Source organism: Acipenser ruthenus, chromosome 5 (genome assembly GCF_902713425.1).
Source record: "Acipenser ruthenus chromosome 5, fAciRut3.2 maternal haplotype, whole genome shotgun sequence".
NCBI lineage: Eukaryota > Metazoa > Chordata > Actinopteri > Acipenseriformes > Acipenseridae > Acipenser > Acipenser ruthenus.
This window is the reverse complement of record NC_081193.1, coordinates 22,809,135-22,834,008: the sequence shown is the minus strand read 5'-3', so window position 1 is coordinate 22,834,008 and position 24,874 is coordinate 22,809,135. Positions and strand designations below refer to the sequence as shown.

The following is a 24,874-nucleotide window of genomic DNA, read 5'->3' as shown; positions in this document are numbered from 1 at the left end:
TCGGTCAGGTCTTCTGTCTTAACCATTGTGTCTGATACAAGGAGATGGAGCTTTTACTGTATATGTTACGGGCAAATCCTGAAACTGGGCAATTCGCGGATTTCCCGGGTGAAAGGAATTACAAAGATCTTTCATTCCGTGTTTTGCCCGGACAGATCTAGGAGTGCCCAACAATACCCGGTCAAAGTCTGAAATTAATTTCAAAGATCTTTCATTTTATGTTTTCAGGGGACAGAGACAGAGCTACGATTCAAGAGCTTGTTTGACCCGCCTACCTGAGTGAGTGAGTGACACTACTCATTCGCTCATCTCATTCATAAAAACTACACAGGAAGTCTGGGTTCAGAAAATAGGCATATATTTAAAAATTCATTTTTATTGATGACATGACTATATTAAATATTTAATGATATATATAAGACTAATTTATTTTAAACAAATTATTAAAAACTAGATATGTACACTCTGAGTCACTCCGCTGAGTACGCTCTCCAACTAGATCGCTTGTTATAAACACTGTCAAACGTGAATCAGCTAATCATTTATGTTCCACCCAGTAACTGCATCCGTCTCTCTGATTGGACAGTTCAATACAACTGGTTGGTTGTTATTTCTATGCACACGTGTCACTGGGGTTTCTCATATTAATTCCATGTTCCGAAGGTCTGCCTGTCACTCAGAACAGGAATGAAAGAACAGAGGGAGTGATTCGGACTCTGCCCGAGAAGCAGTGGGGAGACCGCGGTTTGCCCGGGCAAAGCCTGAAATAAGTTACATATATATATAAAATAAGAAATGTAATTTGCACAACAAAGCATGTGCTACGTATGTTACTAATAGGATAAACACTGGTTAAATGTGTTTGTGTGTGTTTTTTGTGCTTATGTGTTAAATCCCTAAGCATAATAAAGCAGAACTTACTGCTGCTGAACTTGCTGGGGGATGGCGGCAGCGGGCTGCTGCTTCACCGTCAGAGTCATCTGGGCGCCGTTGTTGGTTTGCTGGGGGACCAGTCTGCCCTGGGACGTGCTGTGCTGGGAGGTTTGCTGTGGGATGGGTCTCTGGGGGAACACACTGTGCTGGGAGGTTTGCTGCGGGATGGGTCTCTGGGGGAACACGCTGTGCTGGGAGGTTTGCTGCGGGATGGGTCTCTGGGGGAGCACGCTGTGCTGGGAGGTTTGCTGTGGGATGGGTCTCTGGGGGAGCATGCTGTGCTGGGAGGTTTGCTGTGGGATGGGTCTCTGGGGGAGCACAGTGTCCTGTCCGTTCCCCGGGGGATGAGGAGGGGAGTGTGGAGGCACAGTCTTCTGCTCGCATGCTTTTCCTTTCGTCCCTGGTTTGCACACACAGAGCTGGGGCCGCAGGCACATCCCCCCATTCTGGCACTGCGGCAAACAGTTGGCTGCAACATGAAAAACAGACAACCATTTGTAAAGAGACAACAGTACAGAATGCAACGCATCAAAAACCTCATACAAAGGTGATTAGTATTAATACTGTAAGTAGCCTATAAAAATCAAACTATTCCAGTACCTGTAGCCATTACCTTACAATATTACATTTCTATAGCATCTTTCATGGCAAATAACCTGAAGGCGCTGTACAGTAACACAGGTGAAATGTAAATATCCCCAAAAACAACTTGCACCACTTTGATTGGAACCAAAATTAACTATTTGTAAAAATATATCCAAAATTAACCATTTCTGATGGCCATCAGGAATTATTTACTGTAGGTTTTACATGTTTACTTCAAATGTGTGTAACAGCTCAGATTGTTGACCAACTGAAGACAGCAATACCAATAAAAAAGATTTTCTATATTAAATGTGTAATTGATGACAATTATTGCGTGGTTAGCAAAAATGCCCCTTTTTCACATATTCTGTAAATTAATTTTATTAACTAAATTATGGTATGAGAAGAAAACATTATTTTAATCCCGCCTTGTCCCACTAAGGTCCCCGGCACAGCCAATAACTCTCTGTTTAAATTTCCTGTCTGACAATAATTAGCAATAACAGGCTGTGAACAGGACGGCTTGTGGTGATGTCAGACCAGGAAGGACAACGGACACAGACCGGACTGAAGTAAATGAAAGAGCTGATGTGCGGATTTATTGTAAAATAAAAGGTTTAAACAAAACACGAAACACTAATACAAAGCAAATGGCAAGTTGGCCAAAATAAATAGACAGACAAAACAGTGGACAAACCTCAAACAAGTATCATGCTGAACCAAAAATACACCCTGGGGCGGGGGTACCCCGCCACACATCTCCCCCCTTGTGTGCAGCACACATGGCTTCAAAGGCCACCTCCCCCCTTAAAATCCCAAAAGTACTCCTGGGCCAAGAAGGGAAGCATCAAGAGGCCCACGGGTGGCAATGTTGCCAGTAGCAATGCTGTCAGCAAAAATGCTGGCAGTTCCAACACGGGCTCCTCCAGCCTAGGCGAATCTGGCAGCAAAGATGCTGCCAGTAGCAACGCTGGCATTTGCAAGGCTGACAGTGGCGATGCTGTCAGAGGAAGTTCTGACAGTGGAGTGAGGTCCTCCTCCATTGGTAATGCTGTCAGAGGAAGTGCTGACAGTGGAGCAAGGTCCTCCTCCATTGATAATGCTGTCAGAGGAAGTGCTGACAGTGGAGCAAGGTCCTCCTCCATTGGTAATGCTGTCAGAGGAAGTGCTGACAGTGGAGCAAGGTCCTCCTCCATTGGTAATGCTGTCAGGGGAAGTGCTGACAGTGGAGCAAGGTCCTCCTCCATTGGTAATGCTGTCTGAGGAAGTGCTGACAGTGGAGCAAGGTCCTCCTCCATTGGTAATGCTGTCAGAGGAAGTGCTGACAGTGGAGCAAGGTCCTCCTCCATTGGTAATGCTAGTAGCGGAAAGGCTGCCGGTGGCAATGCTGTCAGCGGGGTGGCACATTCCAGCAGCAGAAATGCTGCAATGGGCAACGTTAGCAGCAGCAATGCTGACAACGGCCATGCTGTCAGCAGACGTGCAGACGTGCTTACAGTGCCAAGGCTGGCTCCTCAACTGGGGCAATCCCGGCAGTGGCAATGCTGACAACGGCAATGCTGTCAAAGGAAATGCTGACAGCTCCAAGACTGGCTCCTCCAGCCAGGGCAATCATGGCAGTGGCCATGCTGCTATTGGCAACATTGGCAGTGGCAAGGCTGACAACAGCAATGCTGTCAGCGGACGTGCTGACAGCGCCAAGGCTGGCTCCTCCAGCAAAGGCAAGTGTGGCAGTGGACATGCTGCCAGTGGCAGAGCCGGCAGCAGAAAGGTGGACAGCAGTGTGGCCCACTCCACCAGAGGCCACAGCAAATCCCCGGGGGTCAGCAGCAAATGACCCCCAGGCAGTGACGAACAGGCGTCCCTGGGTGATGGCAAACATGCATCCCCGGGCGATGGTGGTGGCGGTGGCGCAGGCAGCGGCCATGCTGCTCTCAGTGCGGGACACTCCGACAGTGAAACTGCTATTGGTGGAGGTGGTCTCCTCACGTCTCCCCCCTTCTGTAGCCGACGACTCCCTTTTCTTGGGCTCTGGCCCCAGAATTTCCGGCAGTGCAAAAGCTGCTGCTGGATACACAAAGCCCTGGGTAATGACAAGCAGGCATCCATAGAGGCCTCCCCAGGCGATGGTGAACAAGCATCCCCAGGCGATGACGAGCAAGCCTCCCCAGGCGATGGCGAGCAGGCCTCCCCAGGCGATGGCGAGCAGGCCTCCCCAGGCGTTGCAGGCTCGGCAGCCCTAGACGTTGCAGGCTCGACAGGCTCAGGCAGGAATTGATCATTGGGAGGCAATGGTGGGAGCTGATCCTGAAGAGGTAGCTTTAGCTCCTCTGGTGGTGGTGGCGGGAGCAACATGTAGTCTCCCTCAGCAGGTAGTCTGCCTCTAGCGATGGAGGCGTGACCAGCAGCTAGTCTCCCTCTAGCGGTGGAGGCGGGAGCAGCAGGTAGTCTCCTATTTCTGGAGACTGGTGCGGCTCTCCCTCGGTAACTGGAGACTGGTGCGGCTCTCCCTCGGTCACTGGAGACTGGTACGGCTCTCCCTCGGTCACTGGAGACTGATGCGGCTCTCGTCTGGACCCTGGCGTGGATGTGCCTATTGCCTGTGGAAGTGGAGTAGGCGTGGCTCCTCCCGATGGGATTCGAACCTGTGGGGGCATTCTCATATCTGCAGCCAAGTAGTCAATTACCACAGCTGCGAGGTCGGAGAGGGACGCTGGGTGGTGTTGCTGTTCCCAGGTTTCCCATTGCTCCCCATCTGTGGCCCACAACAGGTCAACCGCCATTGGGAGGGCCTCCTCAAAGTTTCTCTTAGGGTCCACCAGCCAGTCCAAGATCTCCCTCGAGGGTATTGGACGCTGATGCTTCTCCTTCATGGGCTCTGGACGCTCGGGCTCCTCTCTCGTGAGCGCTTGAGCTGGCACCTGCTTCATTGCCTTCTTCCGGGAACCTATACTCCTCCCCTTCTTCCTCATCAGGGCCAGCCGGTGGTCCTCCTCCTCCTTTACCTCTGGGAAGGGCAGTTGTCTGGGAAGTGCACCCGCTCCCTCCTTTGTTGGCTGAAGAGCCTTTAGGAGGAGCCATTCTTCACATGACTCCACCTCTTGGCCAAAGTAGGCCTTTTTGAAGAGGGGGCTGCCCATGGGCACTCTCCATAAATGTGTCCAAAGTCCCCACACTCCTCACACATAGGCGCCTGTTCTGTCTCCTAAGTGTGGAGGCGCTGTTTCCCACTGCTGAACACCATATGTGAACAGTCTGGCTGGTGGTGACGTCAGGCCAGGAAGTAGACAGACAGGACTGGTGAGTGAAATGCGCTGTTGAACCAGTTTATTGAAAATAAAAGGTTTAAACAGAAAACAAAACACTGAACAAACAAAACAGACAGACAAAACATTGGACAAACCTCAAACACGTATCGTGCTGAACTGTTTCAGCACGAGTAGCAATTGTTATTTCTTCTTCTCTCTCTCCAGTTCTCCACTGTGAACACACCAACCCCTTTCTCACTGCCCTATTTATACACCACATTCCCATGTGTTTTTACAGGGAGGATTTTAACTGCCTCCCTGTCACCACTATTCCACACACACACAAACCCACATCCCTGTGCTCACATACCAACATCTATTAACTCCCCCATGACACATAACCCAAACTTATACAAAATAAACCAAAAATACACCCAGGGGCAGGGGTACCCCCTCACACAGGCTCTCTAACAAATTCCATGGCATTAAACTGATGACATCATAAGTCAGAGCAGGGGCCACAGTATCAATAAGCAGACCCCCTGTTGTGGGTTTTTATAGGAGCCCTGCAGATAGCCTGTGATTACCGCAGCTCCAGCTTCATGCGTTACGCTGGAACACACATTTTTTAACAATAAAGAAAGCCCTACGGCTACAAGTGGCAACACAATAAGTAATCATTTCGACTTAATTTCTTCTTCCTGTTATGGGAACGCATTTTAACTCCAGCGCCAAACATTCTCTAAGTCCCCTGAACGGGAAACCGGCTTTATGAGGCACACATTCTCAAAGACCATCACACAAAGCCCTGGTAAGGATTTGTAGAGTCACGCGATAAATGCGTAAGGGAGGCAGCACCTGTGTTGAAAACTGGAAGAAAGTGGGCGGCAAAGAAAGCTGTGGAAGATGCAAAGGCTGCCCTTCGAATTGGTGATATCATGGGGCAAGTTCAGCATGGAAGAAGGGGTCTTGGTTTCAGTTCAGCTCCTCCTACATGGCACAAGGCAGCCCCAGCTCAAAGGAGGAAGCTGGTAGTCAACGAGGTGCAAAAGCAGGAGGAGAGGATGAGGTGTATAAAGGCCATTTCCCAGGCCAAGCAGGGAGAATGGATGAGATGGTAGAGTGTGAAACAACGCTAGATTGGCTGGAAAGACCTATGGTCAATGGAACAGAGCAGGATCAGTTTCCTCATCAGGTCAACATATGATGTTCTCCCATCACCACAGAACCTAAACCTCTGGGTAGGAGAGATTAAGGCACATTTTGACAGGATGTAAGGTGGCTCTTAGCCAAGGACGGTTTACTTGGCGCCATGACCAGGTGCTGCGATGTTTGGCCTTAGCATTGGAAGACAAGCGTAACATGACCAATAAGTTGTCACCTGTTCCATCAAAACATTACACACAAAAGACAACATTCCTCCGCCCAGGAGAGCAACCACCAAGAAAAGGTGTTAAAACCAATCCTCGCCCAGGACAACTGGAAGCTGCTAGAGACTGGAAAATGCTGGCAGATGTTGGTCAACGGCTTATTTTTCCACCTGAGATTGCCACCACTAACCTTCGACCAGATATTGTCTTGTGGTCTGGATCAGCACGCCTTGTTCACCTGGTAGAGTTAACAGTGCCATGGGAGGATGCTGTAGATGAGGCGTATGAGAGGAAGAAACTGCGGTATGCTCAACTAGCCACTGAAGCGGAACAGCGAGGATGGAGAGTTCGGGTTTACCCAGTGGAAGTGGGTTGTCGAGGATTTGTGGCACACTCTACAACCCGGTTTCTCAGAGATGTTGGATTCAGTGGCCAAGAGTTGCGTCGCACAGTGAAGAACTTATCTGAAGCAGCAGAGAGGAGCAGCAACTGGCTGTGGTTGAGACGGAAAGATTCTGGCTGGGGATCTCAAGCACAATAGAAAGAAAGAAACGCTGATGTACAGGTAAGTAAGCTGGGCTGAGTTGAGTGGGGGACGGAGGGGGGTGATGCTGGGACGCCAGAATCACTGTCGAGCCCTCTTGAGGTGTCGTGGGCTAGTCGACGAAACACTGAGGATGGAAGGTGCCCATTTGAAAACCCCAGAGATGTACCCTACTTAGCTCAATCCAGACGGTTGTCATGCTGATGCGCTGGGGAGGCCGCACTTTGGTTGATCCCCGGAGCCAGCATCGCAGCCGTTGTGTGTGCTGATGCGCCAGGGAGGCAAAATAAGCTGATCCCTGGAGCCAGCATTACACTTCGGCCATTAACACCAGACAGAAGGATATCTACATCATCATATGGAAGGAAACGTAAATGGATGGAGACACATATGGATCACATTAGTTTACTGTAAAGCTACGTCTTAGTTGGTGCTTATCTTGGCGAGAGCCAAGTTCAAATCAGCATGAGGTTTTAACATCTACTCTCGTGTAATGGAAATCATGTCCATTACTGCCTTAGATCAGCAGACACAGACGCATAGCTCAGGGGACTGTCCAAGCAAACCACTGTAATGTACAACCACAATGTAATGTCTTCAGTGTTTCACTCAATTTCTCTCCATTCTTTTTTTTCATATTTCATATTTTGCCACACAAAATGCCACACAAAATGCTTCCACAGATCCTGATTGAAAACAGGGTACAGAATTTAACGAATTCCTATTTTTGAAAGAGGTAAAACATCTATTCATTTTACAAAACTAGAACCAAACAAATACAGTATGTCAAGTTAAAGAATAGTGAAACACTTTGAAAATATGTCCCTATTAGATTTCAATTTACACCATTGGAGGTTGAAATAGAAGATCAAAACCAATGAAAAAAAAACGTTTTAGTTGAAGGACGCACTCAAACATAAGTTCCGCCTTGGGACTCATTAGCAGTCCTTAAAGCCTAGTATAGCCTAAAGTATTGCACAGTATTGACCTCAATCTGGCTCCTCTGATAAGTCTCTTTTTGTTGTGCTTTTTAAAAACGTTTCTACAGCAACAGTATTTATAGTTAAGCTGACCTACTTGAGTCTGCATTGAATCCAAAGAGCGAACTTCCCACAGGAAATATTTCTATTTGGCGTATGGCTCCACCGTTTTATTAGCATGCACAGGAGAAATACACCTTTCCATTTGGGCTGAAGTTCATTATTTAGTTCAAAAGAGCTTCCAAGTCTTTTGAAATCTGACTTTTCTTTTTTTTAATCATTTTATCTTAAAGGAATAAAAGGGCAAAACAATAACTGAACTTTTTCTATCTTAGAATAATTTCTTATTAGTTTTAAATAATGTCGTTGCTCCTAATAGGGACCATTGCTGTCGCTTCAAATTCAATAATATAAAATTCAACACTTTCTTAAATTATACCTATATTATGTTTGCCTACCAACTAGTGTTGTAAATTGGTGTCAGTATTCTGTCAATATTATGACTGGTACCTCTTGTATTTATTTATTTATTTTTTCACTTGAATTGGGGGTATACAGCTTTTGTACCAGTTCAATTCATGTGCTGTTGGACCACTGGAGGGAAATTGAGTTAAAGAACAGGAAGTAACCATGTACCAGGAAGCAGCAGCAACAAGATCTTCCAGCACAAGAAAAATGTGATCAGTGACTGCTGATGCTAAAGACATAAATAAATGGATTGCAAAGCATTGGTTTTCACTCACCTAAGCATTAAGCCCACCAGAACCACTGTGCAGTACAGCATAAGTACAGTTTCAATACATTTTTTTTTTATTAAGATCCCCAGTAAAATGAGGCAGAAATAAAATGGGCTTACATAATCATCTAGGCCTATTAGTTTCATCATACTGGCATTACCCAGATTGCCTTGTGATAGGAGGATTATTAGAAAATCCCTTTTCCTTATCTGTCATTTCACGCTGCTTACAAAACCATACAGAAGCCTTTTCAAAGCGAGATGCCATCAGTGATAGGCAGCCTTATCACACACCTGCTCCCCTCCCTGGCCTGTATCTCCCCTTGCCTCATATCTGCTGTGGCATGCAATTCAATATTAGAGCATTTTACGACTACACAAACATTCTGGCATTATGTTCGCCAAGAAATTGCGGTGTGACTCTGGATTGTATGATGCAACATATTTGTGAGCACAGCCTCAACTCATGGAATATTTTGACTGGGAGGAGTATCCCATAGAGATGTTCAGTATAATAAAAGTCTGGAGCCTTAGGCAAACAGATATTGTGCTATGCCACGCTACCCTTTATTTAATATGCCAGTGAGTACCACCTAGTGGATTTCATATGGAATCTGTAGGGAAGGAGTCTTGATAGGGCTGCATGTGAGAACAGATCCAGACGGCCTTGATTTTAAAATGTTCCTTATGAAGTGAGCACACCCTCCACCCTTCTTAATCCTGTGCAACCCTTACAAAACTGGCATACCACCTGCATTGTGAGTTTGGGTAGGTTATCATGGTCGTCAATTGCCACCTTCAAAAGTCATAATCTTCTGCAGCCATAGTCTTCCCTTATCACACCTGATTGCAGGTGCACTCTGGGGTACGGGCACCCTTTCAAATGCTGATAATTCTGTGCTTCTTCCAGTTTTATAGCAAACGAACTGTCAGCTTGCTGTTATTGGACAGACATACTGCAATGCTCCTATGCATGTACCTATTGTATCTCTTCATAGCCCTTGATAAAGTGGGCACGCCTTGTCTATGTAAGATTGTTGGCTGTACATATTTGCTTTTTCCATAAGGGAATAGTCCATCCGCCCATCTCCTAAATCAAATAAATAAACATAGTCATCTAATTTATTTTTCATACCAGAACATCACAAATAAATGACCCTTGTTAGATACGGTATTCTGCTTTTGGCATGACATGGCTGTGCATGAAGAAAATGTTTGGTATGCATGTGCTGTATTTAAGAAAAACTGGAGACTAAACACATTTTTAAAGTCTAATGTAAAACACAATATTTTTTCTAAAAACTAAGGGTGGTAATCATTTTACAAAACATTGGGTCATTTTTAGAATGTACTAATCAAATAGTTATAACTTCAAAGGAGATTAAAAAAAACAGCGTTTCTGATTGATCTATAGTTATACAGTGCTAAATCTCTTCAAGCATGTTTAATCCCAGACTAAATTCTAATATGTGCATCTTAAAGTACATATTACAGTAAAATATTTTTTAAAAAATAGTTACTAAATCGTGAACTTGTTCTGTAAACTGCAGGATGCATTATTACTGTTAATAAGGCTACAAACATTCAATACATTCTGTTACACAAGCTTACCATTGAAGACAACAAAAAACAATCCATTTAGGGTCTGATGTAAGGATTTTGTCTTTCACTTGAGCAATTGCTGACCCTCCAAAAACTTTGCACCTCTTCTTACAAGGTGCAAACTTTTATAGAAGCGCATAATTAGGAGCTGTATAAAAGCACACACCTACAGAGACCTGTTATTGGCTTCAGGGTGGCTGCTGTGGTTCACTTCCTGATGTGGCGACACGGCTCTTGTTGAGGAGAGGCAGGAAAACCTTCGAATGAGCAAGGGCAAGACCGAGGAGATCCTGCATATTCAAAACCAGGGTCACTTTGTTTGGGATGCCAGAGAATGCGGTGGTAAGGCGTTACCTCACTCCTCTGGTCATCTAATAGCTAGTAGCTGAAGTTCACCTTTTAATCACCTGGTTCACTGTTCTCCTGCTAACATCATCAGCATTGACTTTCTCCACTATAGAGGGCCATATGGCCTCTTTGGTAGCATAACTGATGTTGGCTGAGGCTTTTCCAAGTAACTAAATTTCATGCTGAGTGACCTCAGCCGTAAGGACTCTCAGCTCCTCCTCAGAATACTTTTATTTTCTTTTCTGTGTGCCAAGAGGACTTTGCTGCCCTTCCTCTGACATATTTTTTGTTTGGTTTGATTTTCATGCTCCACAAATCTCATACAGCACCCACTGCTCTCTGTACTCCTAACTCACCTCACCTCTGGGCTGTAAGTGCGGCCGCTAACTACCCCGATGCACAGGCGGCGTTCATTGTGACCCTCATTATCATGATTGCAGCTCATTATTTGTGCGTGATGATTTGCATTGCCCTTAAGCTTACATAGGGCACAGTGCAAAATAACTGCCTGGCCACTAGGGAATTTGGATTTTGCAACCGCAATTGTTTACACTACGCCTATCCTTACATCAGCCCCTTAGCCTCATAAAAAAATAATCATTTGTATAGTAAATGTGGGACGACTTGTTAATCCAGAGCAATTCTGAACACACATTGCTTTCTCTCAAAACCGTGAGTCAGAGGGAATTACTTTCTAAAATAAAGCCACTGTCATTAGAGGAATCAGAAACTGGTTCACTTCCAAACCTCCCAGACATTCCGTGCCCGTGTCAACAAGACCTTTAGCTGAAGTAGATGCTTGCCTTGGCTAAATCCCCCGTAGCCCCTCTGTACACAGCTTGCACAGTAACAATCTCAGAACCGTGACAGTGGGGAAATAAAGGATTACAATTAAAGTACTTAGACATTCTTTCCCAAGGCCTCAATTTCTGCATTTGCTTTTTTTGAAGACAAGGTGGAATAAGTTACAAACTACCCAATTTAAAACTTGGGGCCCTCCAGGGTTATTTTTGTAAATTTTCTTTATAATGACTGTAGATCTTATGTTTTTTTTTTTTTTTTAACAAAGTTCTCTTATTTTTTTTTGTTTTGTTTTACTATTTAGAACTAGTAGGAACTAGAAAGTTTGCACCAGTTGTGGGTAGAAAAAAAGTAAGTTGCAAAACTAGTAAGACTTCAGCATAAAATGCAATATTTTAGTTATACTGGTGAGAGATTTAACAGGGAAAATGTAACACAGTCTTCATTAACCGATGATCTGTTAATTGAATAGAAATAAAGAGGAGACCAAAAACATGACGCAAAGGCATTGACACACTACCACCTGCTAGACTACCAGGGAGATTTCTTTAGCCTGTCATAATAAAATTAATGTTGAAAAAATGAACTAGAATTGTGGCTTTAACTATCCGTCGACAACCACTCCCTAAATCATTTACTTATGCCGAAATAAATAATGTTTTCTAGAAGTGGCGCCCAAAGTGGGCGAGACACACCCCAGGACAATTTAAAACTGCACACTAGAACATGTTTTATATTAATAAATCATGACTACACTGCATAGCGTGATATAAGTTGGTATGCAATAACAGTGTTCCTATCGCTCCTACGTTATCTGTACTGTCAGTTAGTCCACTGACACGAGCAGAGATTCTCTATGGCAAAAGACCACCAAGACCCCCTAAAAAAAGAATATAGTACCTAGCTTGACTCACAATGTGCCGAGTTACAAAAAAGTACGGAACGACATGCATATTGTAACTTTTCGCAAGCCAGAAATCATGCATAAGTACTGTATCACCAATATCTGTGATAAAAAAATCTACATACAAAAGTTTTGTCACAATTTCTACAACGTGTTATAAAAACTTCTGGCACAATTTCAAGAAATTCAGGTAACAAGTTCCTTACATATAGACGCCATTAGCCCAACCACTCAGAAATCAGAACTCAATGATGAAAGTCACCAAGAGCTAGATTCTGAATCCCCTTACTTTCAAAAAATTGAGCTGATGGATGTCCATTCACAATTTGCTGATCAATTCTCTATATTTTTATAAAATAGGTACAGGTGTGGTTACAGTATATCACTGTAGGGATAAACCTAACAAAAAGAGATATGTAAAGTTTCAACTAAAACACTATAAACAACTAAGCTATAGATGAGCAGAAAAGCAATGCTAATTAAACAAAACTGTAAACTTGTCTCCCACCGCCAAAAAAAACACAATAATGATGTTTCCTCAGTCATTAAATAGTTAAAAGCTGATAATAAATATTTTATAAAAATGCCTACTTTCCCTTTGTATTTCCTAAATACATAATAATAAAAATGGGTATCTCTCCAGCAGCACGAGATGTGCGTTTACAGCATGTTCAGAATCCCACTAAATGTCGGACTGCCGCTAGAAGCAAAGAAAGACCTCATTCTGCTCCTGTGAGAGTGAAGAATGAAGCAGCACGTGGCCTGCGTACTCACGTCTGGTGCACCTCTGAGAGGAGGGGGCTTTACTCCAGCCTTGACAGCACTGCCCCCCACAGACATTCACACTGCAACAACAACGAGAGAGAAAAAAAAATTAAAATGGTACTAGTACAGTAACTGACTGATGTCTCCTGAAATATTTAAACAAATTACTGTCTAAAATCTCTACCTATGTGTTCATTTCAATGAACCTGTACACAGTACATTACAAATATTACACTCGGTATTTGACGTTTAACCTACCCTTACAAAAACATAGCCTAGGTCTAAAATAGTACAGTACTTACACAGTAATCAGTCAAATCTGTATCAATGTTTAACATATGTAGAGCTTTATGCTTTAATGTATCTCTGCACATCCAAAACACTACAGTATACTACACTGTGTTGCAATACTAAGTATTGTGTAGGTTAGAAACCTTCAGGTGTATGGATAGCAATCACACAATATTCTGTGTTTTATTGGTTTTATTTTATTAATCAGATAGACAGATATATATGATTTAATCGCCTCAACAGCCAAAACAAAAGTTCTGAATATTTGTTTACATCAGTTATCAAATTAAACATAATTTATAATTGATTACATGTATACTACTACAACGATTACTACTACTAATAATAATAATAATAATAACAATACATTCATATTTCCTTCCTTAATTTATGCTTTGGGTTTTCATTAACTGAAAACGTAGTTCTGAATGGAAACATAAGTGTCCGACCTCATTCTAAATATTGTTTATAATTAAGTGTTTTTTCAAGACAGAATGGTACAGCTACAAAAGAAAATGAACACAAGTCAGTTAGTTTTGTTCAACTACACATGAATGTAGCCCAAGTTTGCTTTAATAAAATCCACACTCAAGTACAGCAGTACAATGCAACCGGTTTTTACTGTATTTGTGATCTATGTTTTATGTGGGGTTGCACATGCTAAATTAAACATAAACTAAAACTGCAGCAGTGTTTATTTGGTTGTACACATACAGTGTTTTTTGTTGTTGTTTGTCTTCATATAGTTAACGAAAAGTGTATTTGCGCAGACCTGTACCTATGTCGACGCACTGTATGACCGACTGGTTTTCTATGAATAACTTCTACGAGTTCAAATAAAGGGCTGCTATACGAGCAATGAACCCGAGAAAGGTCATGGCCCTTTAATAAAATACCAGGTTTTGACCCTATATTTTAATACTAGTGCGTGTGAACACACCAAAGCAAAAGGGAGTGCTCTGTGTTTATTACTGTATTGACAGACATCAGTTTATTGACTACGAGTACTACTACTGCCGCGGGGCATCATAATAGTAAGGCAAAAGGCTGACATTGGTATTTTTGTCCGTACTTAACCCCGCTGTTTAATAGTCGTAGTCTTACCCTGAAGTTTTAAATTGGTGTTTCTGGAGCTGCACGGTTGGGACGTTAGCGCTGTGGCTGGAGTGGCGAATCTGGTGGTGCTGCTGCTGATGGAGCTGCAAGCTGGGGCTGACCGTCTGGCGGAGCTGCACGCCCGGGCTCGTGTGCTTTCCCATCCTGCGGGTCCGGACCTGGCTGCTGTAACTGGCCGTAAGTTCCACGTTATAAGAGTGCGGCTGCCCAGCGGACCCTGTCCGGGAAATGGGGCTGATGTGCCGGCTGCCGGAATCAGCCTGTCCCGGTTGTACTACGTAGGTGGTGTACCTTCGGAACCCTCCCTTATCCGTGGAAGTAAATGCCGGTGAAGCAAATATACCTATGGAAAGCAAAATGTTCAATCTTATCCAAGCCATTTCCATAGGCGTTACTTCAAAATATTTAAAACGAAAAAAAAGAAGACAGAAGTAAATGTCCTTGTAAAATCCCGTTCTGCTTGTTTTTCACTATTTGTTTAACCGATGTCTTTTTTTGTTTGTTTGTTTTGTTTTATATTACTTTCTTAGATGCGCACATAGAATGTATGCTAACAATGCTCCCCGTAGTCTATAAACTTACTGCGTATAAACACTAGAAAGAAATTAATAAAAAAAAAATAAGAAAACTAAAATGCAACACACAGCTTTATCTCAAACGAGGGCTATGGGGAGGTGAGCAGCAGATGTTACAGCTGCTCTGGCTATGTCTGTGTGTAATATTTTAGTTGGTGGTGCCGATTGAAAAGTCTTTAAAAAGTTTCACTGTCAGGGCTGGAGTTAGCGTCAATTCCGAACAGCCAATCTCTGGCAGACATGACGTCAGGCATAAAGTCTCATTGGAACACGCATGTTGGGCTGGGTCTTTGGTTTTAGTACACAGTTAATTTGGGGCAACTACTGTACTGTGGGAATAACATGGGTCTGACATCAGGACTGTATTCATTACTCAGTCATCTTACAGTAAAATGGAATGATAAAATAGTACATTAAATTAATAGTTACATACATTATACTGAATTAGTACTTAACATGTTCCAGATTTTCACAAAAGCACTTACTAGTGTGCAATTATTGTACTTTTTTTAAAACTCTATATCTCACTGTACTGAAGTAGCACCACCTTGCACTGCATAGTTTATTGTCCTTCCATAATACTGTATTCTACTGCAGGTTATTGCAGCAAAACTGTAGTTGGTTTTAAGTGTTTATGCCATTAGATGTGGAGGTCAAAAAACAAATATAGTGTAAAACATGGACACTTATTTCAACGACCAAAAATGTGTGTATTCAGTAGTTTTCATAATTTAACTTACACAAAAGAAGTAATATAGTAGTCGTAGTAGTCGTAGTAGTTGTAATACTACTACGACTACTAGTTTAGGCACATTACGAAGACATATATATTATGAAAGATACAGTATTTTTGTTTGCAAGTTAATTACTGCCTAATGATTAATACTGCTGGTTCTTGTGTGGGCAGGCATACATCTGCAATGACTCATTTGCATTGTAAAGATTTCCACTCTACTAGAAAAGTCTGGGTGCAATTCAAAACATATTAACCTTTATTATTAAACGTCTGTTGGTCCAATAAAGTGATTTTCTTTTTTTAATTCAATTAAAAGGCATGTAAAATAAAGATGTACTGACCAATTTAAAACTAACGAATTGAACTTCATCCTGCTTCCTGTAGGCATTAATCTGTGCACAATGTACTTCTAAATGCCAAAAACACATGCAGTGTTTGTCAATGGTTATATCAATAGCATACAGTATTAGCACTTCAAACTAAACGTTTCCCATCATTCATGACATGTCAGGAGAGAATGACGCATGATTGTGCTCGTTCCAAAAGTGCACGGCAAAAAAAAGTGTGTGACAAGTGTCATTACACTTTGGTAAAGCACGGTAAAGTGCGCGCTAATTGGCCTAATTAGTCCCATAGCAACAAACTCCACAGTCGTGCAAAATACTTAACGATAGACTTTCATGAAATAACACGATACCTCCTCCACTTCCCCTATGTAAAAGAGCGCTCTTCTCTGGGATACGGTCTTTCTGTCCTCCTCTGTAGCGTAAGTAAGATTTTCCTTATCCCAGTCTTACTAATACAAATCAGTTAAATATCCATCCATCCATTATTATCAATCCGCTTCTCCTGATGAGGGTCGCGGCTAAATTATATATAAATTGCATATAGAGATGTTGATTTATACCATTATTTATTAATTTCAGTGTATTATGAACGATGCATGAGAACTACTAGATCATTATTACCAGCATTATTATCATAATAATAATACTACGAATAATTTAGCTTTTTTCCCGCAGGATGTTTCAAGCTTCCACCCCTTCTGACAGCACGCAACACCAGGTCCGCTGGACGATGAGGAAACTTGTTCCCTCCTCCAAATTATTGCGGACCTGGGGGTTATGGATGAACTGGATCGACCTCGCCAAAGAAATGCCACCATTTTCACCAGTATTACCGGTGCTCTGGCTGAACTTGGTATAAATAGAACGCTCCTACAGGTACGAGATAAATTCAAGGAACTGAAATATCTGTACCTGCAGGAGAGAAAACGCCGGCAGTCCTGTGGTCAAAGCTCGAGGTCCCAATTTCGGTTCTGGGAGGAAATGCACCGGTTAATGGGTGACCGGCCAGTGGCAGTGGCATCGGACCATTTGATGGAATCCTCATCCTCCCAGACGTCCTGTGAAATACTAGCCCCATCAATACAATATGGTAATTGCGCCAGCCATCATTTACTTTTCTAAACTAAAATATGCTACCGCCGTAAAGTTAGCTTGACGTTTGATATTCATTTGATATTCGACTGAAGCTAACCCAACATGAATGAAAATGGCTGTATCTCGCCAACCACAGAAGCTAGAGTGCTCAAACCAACTTTAATTTAAAGGAGACCAATTGTGAATTGTTTCACAGTCTCTGTTTTACATGTGAATCCTAAGAATAATTTCTGGAAAATAATAACATACCGCACATACGCACACATAGCCTCAGCCACGCGCAAAAGGGCTTTATCTCCCCAACCACAGTAGCTAGAGCGTCCAAACCAACTTTAATGTGAAGAAGACCAATTGCGAAGTGTTTCACAAGCTCTCCTTTACATGTGAATCAAACAAATACATTGTGAAAAACAATAACATACCGCATATACGCACACAGCCTAACTGACACGCGTAACATTTCTTGATCTCCTCAACCACAGCAGCTACAGCGCTCAAACCAACTTTATTTTAAAGGATGCCAAATGTGAATTGTTTCACAGTCTGTGTTTTACCTGTAAAGCCTAAGAATAATTTGTGAATACAATAACATATCGCATATACACACCACCGTCCCCGCGTCAATTAAAAGTGCTCGATATCCCCACCCACAGCAGCTAGCATTTTCAAAACAACTTTAACTTAAAGAAGACCAGTTGTGAATTGTTTCACAGCTTCTGTTTTTACATGTGAATCCTAATAATAATTTGTGAAAAAACAAATGGTTGGGGATAGCAAGCCATTTTACGCATGTCGGGGTAAGTGTGTGCGCATATGCGATATGTTTTGTTTTTCACATATTATTCTTAGGATTAACATGTAAAACAAAAGCTGTGAAGCAATTCATAACTGTTCTTTAAATTAAAGTTGGTTTGAACGCTCCACGAATCGTCTGATGCGCCTGGAGTACAGAAGGATGTACCGTCTGATTGCACGCACCGCTGCCAGGCAGGATCGGCAATACAGCCAGCCACTTCTTGGAAAGGCTGGACCACGCTGATCAACAGCACCAAGAGGTGGTTGCGTTGCACGCCGAATTTCTGCGCACAATAACAAGAGAACTGCAGGTGCCTACCCCAGCTCCCGCTGAGGTGGACACCCGTTCTGCTGTGCGCAGTCCTGCCGAATCAGCGGTCCGAGAAGTTTGTACAGAGCAATAGCCACTCGCTTCTGCAGCGGCACAGGTGTACGGACATGTATTGGTGACGGCTCCATGTCCACCCGTACAAGTTCCACCAGTTGGTCAAACGTAGCTCGGATGACCCGAAATGTTTCAATCCATTGTTCGTCAGAGAAAGACTCGTGAAGCACAACCTCCTCCCACCAAACAGAGGGACGATGATGCGCCCGCATTCGTCTTTCCTGCAGATGCACAAATAGAGGTGTGTACATAGGGAAGAAGTGGATGAGGATGTCTGCTGGAAAGAAAGCTCTAGATAAGAAAGCAATAGATACACGATTCCTTTCCTCCAAACACATTGCATGGGACTGAAGGAGTTCTTCCCATACAAGACTTAATCTAGCCAGTGTTTGTCTGCGTCTTCTCCATCCATCCATTTTTGTCGCAACTACGTTGTAAGTAGGCCTATGATTTTATATATCCTTATAACTAATTAGCAAATACACACAAATTATGTATTTATTATATTAACAGCGTTTGTGTAAGTTTCCACATTTTCTGCATAATTAATTTTAAGTACCTGTGTTTGAAACAAACACATCATGAGTTATTTTTAATATATTTGTTCCACATTCACGCATATTTGTGATTATTGAACGCATAATACTTTTGTTTAGCAAATTAGCAGTTAAGCAGTTGGCTAAGACTAATATAAATGGGTGTGTGAAAGGACATCAGTAGCCTAAGAAGCATAAGAAAAGTAGTAATGGGAATTGGTGAGTGCTGTCGGTTTTTGTACACATGCTACTTCTACCGTTTATAGAACAACTAATTCTAAACAATAATAGTAATAACTATTATTATTATTTTCTACTTCTTGGCAGCATGAACCGTTTTAACTGCACGCCTTTTGCATTCTAGACAGTTGGTGGGTAACCTTCTCTTCATCTCTGCCTAGGCGTAAAGCCTCATGTAAACCCCTATGCATTATTTGAACGATATCCCAATCGCACAGCATCGCTTTTCAGCTCGTTTGGTTATATTTAAATAAACCCTACAATTATTTTATTATTAATGGCGTCGTTTGCATTTGGACGACTAAATTCTCTCTCTAAAATAAACTCTTACGTAAACGTGGAAGCATAACTGTCATGACCATAAAAGCGCGAGATCTGTTGTCACGCTTTTCCGTTTTTGCATGTAAACTGCCCCACTGATAACCTGTATGTCACCAATCGCCAAACCCTGTTCTGCACCCCTCAGAGGATCTTGCCATTGACCTATTTTCTTTACCGTTTATGGAAATTGCATTTTAATGTTATTGCCATGTAAAGAAACAGCGTCATACTTTTGGCAGAAATCTTTTAACAAACTGGTTCAAAGTGGCACATTTCCATGACACCATCCTTTTATGACTGAGTTGTGTTCCACGAATCTGAAGTAGAGTTCTTCACTTTTATTACTTGCAGACACAATATCGGATTTTTAAAGGCGTCATAGCTTATATTTTAACGTATGGCACTTTTATCAGCCTGTCTAGAAGTACAGACTAGAACAGTCTAAAACACATACTGCCCTGGCTGACCTTTTGCAGGCTTTTTATATCCACCTGCCTAGCTGGGCTCTAAGCTGTTACTTCAGTTGGTCTTCCTCCTTGATCTTCAGTGAAATGCTCAGTATGAAGTGGGTCCAGATGATGTGCTTGCTCTTTCCTGCTCACTTGCTGAGGTTTTCTATAACAACATAGTAACATTCTAATAAACAGCAGTGGATTACCAATCTGCTTATGAAGACATAACCAGCGAACGAAGGATGATTTGCAACAATTATAACCTCTTTCATCTGGCATGGTGGCAGGGTAGAAAAGCCTTACGTGCAAGCAGCATCAACTACGTGTAAATTATTATTATTATTATTATTATTATTATTATTATTATTATTTATTTCTTAGCAGACGCCCTTATCAAGGGCGACTTACAATTGTTACAAGATATCACATTATTTTACATACAATTACATTATTTTTTACATACAATTACCCATTTATACAGTTGGGTTTTTACTGGAGCAATCTAGGTAAAGTACCTTGCTCAAGAGTACAGCAGCAGTGTCCCCAACCGGGGATTGAACCCACAACCCTCTGGTCAAGAGTCCAGAGCCATAACCACTACTCCACACTGCTGTAAATGCTGTTTAATAAAAATAAACCATGTGTATTTTTATTTAAATTATAAAAAAAAACATGATTACTGTTCTATTTTAACATTTTTAAACTACTTATGAATGTTTTATTCCATTTATATGGCTTACCTCTAAAATAATAGGATTTTCAATCAAATATAAACAAGCAGCTATGGTGATATCACCAGTAAATTATGCAAATTAGTACCATGGAAGGTTCAAACCTTCCTTCGGTAATGTGTTCCGAACCTTCGAAGGTCAAAATGTACCCTTAGTTGCAGCCCTAGTATTTTCTCTGGTATCTTATTCCATTTGTTTGAAAGTACAGTAGTCCTGCCCGAATTCCCCATGTACTCCTAATGTTCAATTATGTTTCATCATCTTTTTTGCCAGTTGCAAACCACTTCTATAAGGTCATCTCAAAATCTTCTCTTTTCCAGTGGGAACAAGCTAGAGGAAGATAAGAGGCTGGTTCAGTCTACCAAGCCAATCCAGTCTTTGGCCTCTCAGGGACACAGTCCACTAGTCCCAATAGTGATGATGTGTTTTGTTTAGATTTTTTGATGTGGACACCTATCCATTAGAGACATATACCTATTTAAACCACAAAACCGTGCTCCTTCCCAACTCAATAAACAATAACATTATTAAATCTTGATATGTCTGCTTCTACAACAAAATACAGAACACCAACCATTACAGTGTGTCTGTTGGAGCAGACAGCAGTTTCCTCAGTAAATCCCGACTCTCAACTGTTATGCTAAGCTGTGGGGAATCCTCTGTTCAGTCTCCTCTATCATCTCCACAGTTCCATGGCTCCCTGCCTCCTTGATAATAAATGAATTCTTACGGCCCTCTTATTTTATGTTTTTTTTTTTTTTTTTTTTGATTAGACAAGAAAAACACTTGATTTAAATTATATCTACCTTTTGGTTTTGGGCTAAAGCTTTCTGTCGCCCATGTGTGAAATCTCCACTCTATGGCAGTAGAACTGAGTGTCTATACCATTTTTAATTTTTCTTCTGCTGTTCTCTTTAACAGCCATCCAATACACCCTTGGTAAACTCTGAGAAAAATCATCTACAGGTGCATAATAATAAATGTTAATAGTAATTATTTCTTTAACTAGCTCCCCTAATCTTCAAATCAGAGTAGTCGCTGTATATTTACTGTATACCGTATATCCTCTCTCTTGACTTACTAGCTCACTGAAACCTGGATCACCCCTGATAAATCTACCACTCTGGCCGCCCTTTCGTCTCTCTATGTCCTGTCCCACTCTCCTCGCCCCTCTGGACAGGGTGAGGGAACAGGACTTCTGCTCTCTCCCTCCCTGCTCTTTTCTGTCCCCTCTGTTCTCTCCTCTCTCTCTGTTAGCACGTTTGAGTTTCACTCTGTTGAAATCACCCTTCTCCTCATTATTCTCTACCGCCCTCCTGGACTCCCTACTCACTTTCTTGATGCGCTTGACTTCCTTCTCTCCTCCCTCCCCTTTCCCTCCACCGCTGTTGTTCTATTAGGTAACTTCAACATCCACCTTTCCAACCCTAACCACTCTGGTGGATTTCTTTCTCTTCTTCACTCCTTCGCCTTCCGCCCAAACACTGTGGGGCTCCAGCCAACATCGGCAACTTCACTCCAAACAGCAGTGCCTTTACAAGGTAACATACAACTGGGGCAGCAGTGTGGAGTAGTGGTTAGGGCTCTGGACTCTTGACCGGAGGGTCGTGGGTTCATATCCCGGTGGGGACACTGCTGCTGTACCCTTGAGCAAGGTACTTTACCTAGATTGCTCCAGTAAAAACCCAACTGTATAAATGGGTAATTGTATGTAAAAATAATGTGATATCTTGTTACAATTGTAAGTCGCCCTGGATAAGGGCGTCAGCTAAGAAATAAATAATAATAATAATAATAATACAAGAATGTCCACAATTATACCAGATATCTAAATATGAATGCACGTGCACCTAGAGAAACATCACTGCTACTGCACATACAAGATGTATTAAAAACATGTTTGTAGAACATAGCTGTCAAATTATAAAATTAATCAAACCAAGGGATCATAACTTCATAATTAACTAACAATAGTTTGGTTGCCAATATAGAATTCACTTTAAAATACATTGTCTTTATATTTAAACAATGAGTGGCAATTATACCTTTGTAGTTACTAGCACACTCTGCTATATTAAACCCATATATTCCCTCTAAAGCAGTAATTGAATGTCATTAGAAGCTGGTTCAGAAGTTCAAACATATCTGAAGTGCTAATAATTCATTTTCAAAATACAATTTAATATAATTTACTTCATGAAAAGTAACTTATTTTCCTAATACTGGTTGAAGAGGAAGTGGAAATCATGTAGGTATAAGGTCACACTACTATACTGTGCTGGTCAGGAAGGGAGAAACAATTGGTATTTTACAAATGACATCATGATGCAGTTTCCAGAACTCCCTTATTTGACAGTTTATTGCTGGAAGGAATAAAGACCTGATCTTATCCACGTCTACTGTTTCTATCCTATTCGCAGCATTTTATATGTATCCATCAGTGCAGCAGTTTAACAGTAACCACACCTAACAAATATAGGTGGTCACTGTGTTATTACATACAAGGTTGTAGACAGCGCTCCAGATAAGCTGCATAATTACGCATGATATTTCAATTTAATGCATAACAAATATTTGCCTGCACAGCTTGGCAGTTCACGTTATCAAGCTTCTTGTACTTTGTTGGTTAACAACGTCTTAATGGTCAATTGTGAATAAACTGCATGCGGTAGCTAGGGAATGCTGGGACAGCTAATTGTAGCTTGCCTGGGAAATGCCAAGTCTGGGTTTTCAATAACACATACACACACACACATATATATATATATTTCAATGTACGATTGAATCCAACGACTTGCAATGCATGTTTGTGATTGGTGTATAAGCGACTGGATTTTTTTTTTTGGAGTCCAGATTTGTTCGATGCCGTCTTAGTCCCCCTCAAACTATTCTACCAATTTACCTATCTGTCCATTTTTGGAAGGTAAATCTATATAATAAATACAATATTCTGTGTTTGGAGAGTCAGGATGCTTATATTGCTATAGCAAGGCAATCAATAAGGAATACATTTTTTTTTTTTTTTTTTAATTCCAATGCTGCAGATGAAATATACTTAAAACGGTCAGATGCACATACTATATATTTATAAAGAAATGAGAATATTGATGTTTGTGAGTTTATTTGCTTCACAGCCATATTGTTTATGGTCGATAAAGCAACTAAGAGCAACTGCTGTTTTTGTATATATTGTAAGACCAAGTATTTGTACAGTATTTCAAAGTAAACTTCCAGTTAAAATGTAAGGCTGTAGTTAATGCATGCCTGTGATAGACAGAAAGAATCGATGCTGTAAATCTCCGATCAGAAAGGGTGCCGTGTAAGGTTGGTAGTACACTTCCCCAGCTGAAGGAAGCACATAGCTGCGCATACTTGAAACGATTCCCATGAGATCAGCTGCGGGCCAGGCAGCGATTGATTACACAGGGGCGCCGAGCTGGTTGCAGGGAGTACAAAGGGGACGCAGCTGCGCGAATATAGTCCCTTGCACTGAAAACATGACTGACGGCCGGAGCTTTGTTTGTCTGTATTGCAGAGGAGATCGGGAGCTGCAACCAATAAGCCAGCTCACATCACGACTCACAGCCTCACTGCCCAGCACAGCACAACACAACACAACATGGACACGTGCACCGAATACACCCGACTCGCAGAGCACAGTTTCGTGGTTGAAGGAGTGTTGTTTTTGTTTGGGACTGCAACCCACCGTATTTGGATTCCCCTATACCACTGCTGGTATAGGGGCGACTGATTTATTATTTGTGTCCTTTTAAGTAAATACAGATGTTTTGAAATCGCAAATACAATCTGGACATTCTATTTGTACACCCTACCACTCACACCTTATCACAAAGCCACACAAGTTAGCATTAAAGCATTACAGTATTTATTTAAAGTACTCATGACTTCAAGGTAATTTTGCACTTTACTCACGCAAAATACATTTTACTCGCATAGTGTCTAAATTAGAGAGTAAAATACTCAATAACCCAAAACCTAATCTGGATCACTGGTTGTAGGTATAACCATAGCTGCCAACAGTGCTCCGTGGCTTGAACTGTTCATTTTATCCTTTGTATACATATTATGTACTTTAATTGTGCTGAGTTGTATGGCATAGTTTTTTTTCGGTAAAACCTGGTATAACACCACACATATGTAACCAGAGTAACAATGATCCGTTTAATTAATGACAGCTGCCACTGTACTAGTAACGAGCAGGAGGATAACCAACGAGGAGCCACTGTAATGATATTGTGGTGACAGGGTGCTTTATCACAATTACAAAATTAAACAATGTGTTTCTTGTAAACTATGAACATGGCATGGTAGAAAAAAATGGCAGCATACAAAAATGTATTAAGCATGAATTCTACAAGTGCTGGAGGACCATTTCAGACCACTGATGGACCACCTTCTCATGCACAAGAGATGCTGA

The 24,874-nt window shown here is 41.9% G+C and overlaps 1 protein-coding gene across 6 annotated transcripts in view; it reads right to left on the bottom strand.

Moving 5' to 3' along the window:
• The window catches only part of LOC117402566 (latent-transforming growth factor beta-binding protein 1-like), a 166,448-nt gene extending 151,492 nt beyond the window's left edge, over positions 1-14,956 (bottom strand). For all 6 annotated transcript variants that reach the window (XM_034003849.3, XM_034003851.3, XM_059023839.1 and 3 more), the window contains exons 1-3: positions 14,212-14,956; positions 12,826-12,896; positions 922-1,402 (exon numbers count right to left, since the gene is read on the bottom strand). In XM_034003849.3, the coding sequence (XP_033859740.3) occupies positions 922-1,402; positions 12,826-12,896; positions 14,212-14,609 (950 nt within the window). In that variant the 5' untranslated portion in view covers positions 14,610-14,956. The remainder of the gene's footprint in view (positions 1-921; positions 1,403-12,825; positions 12,897-14,211) is intronic.
• Between the last annotated feature and the right edge of the window lie 9,918 nt (positions 14,957-24,874).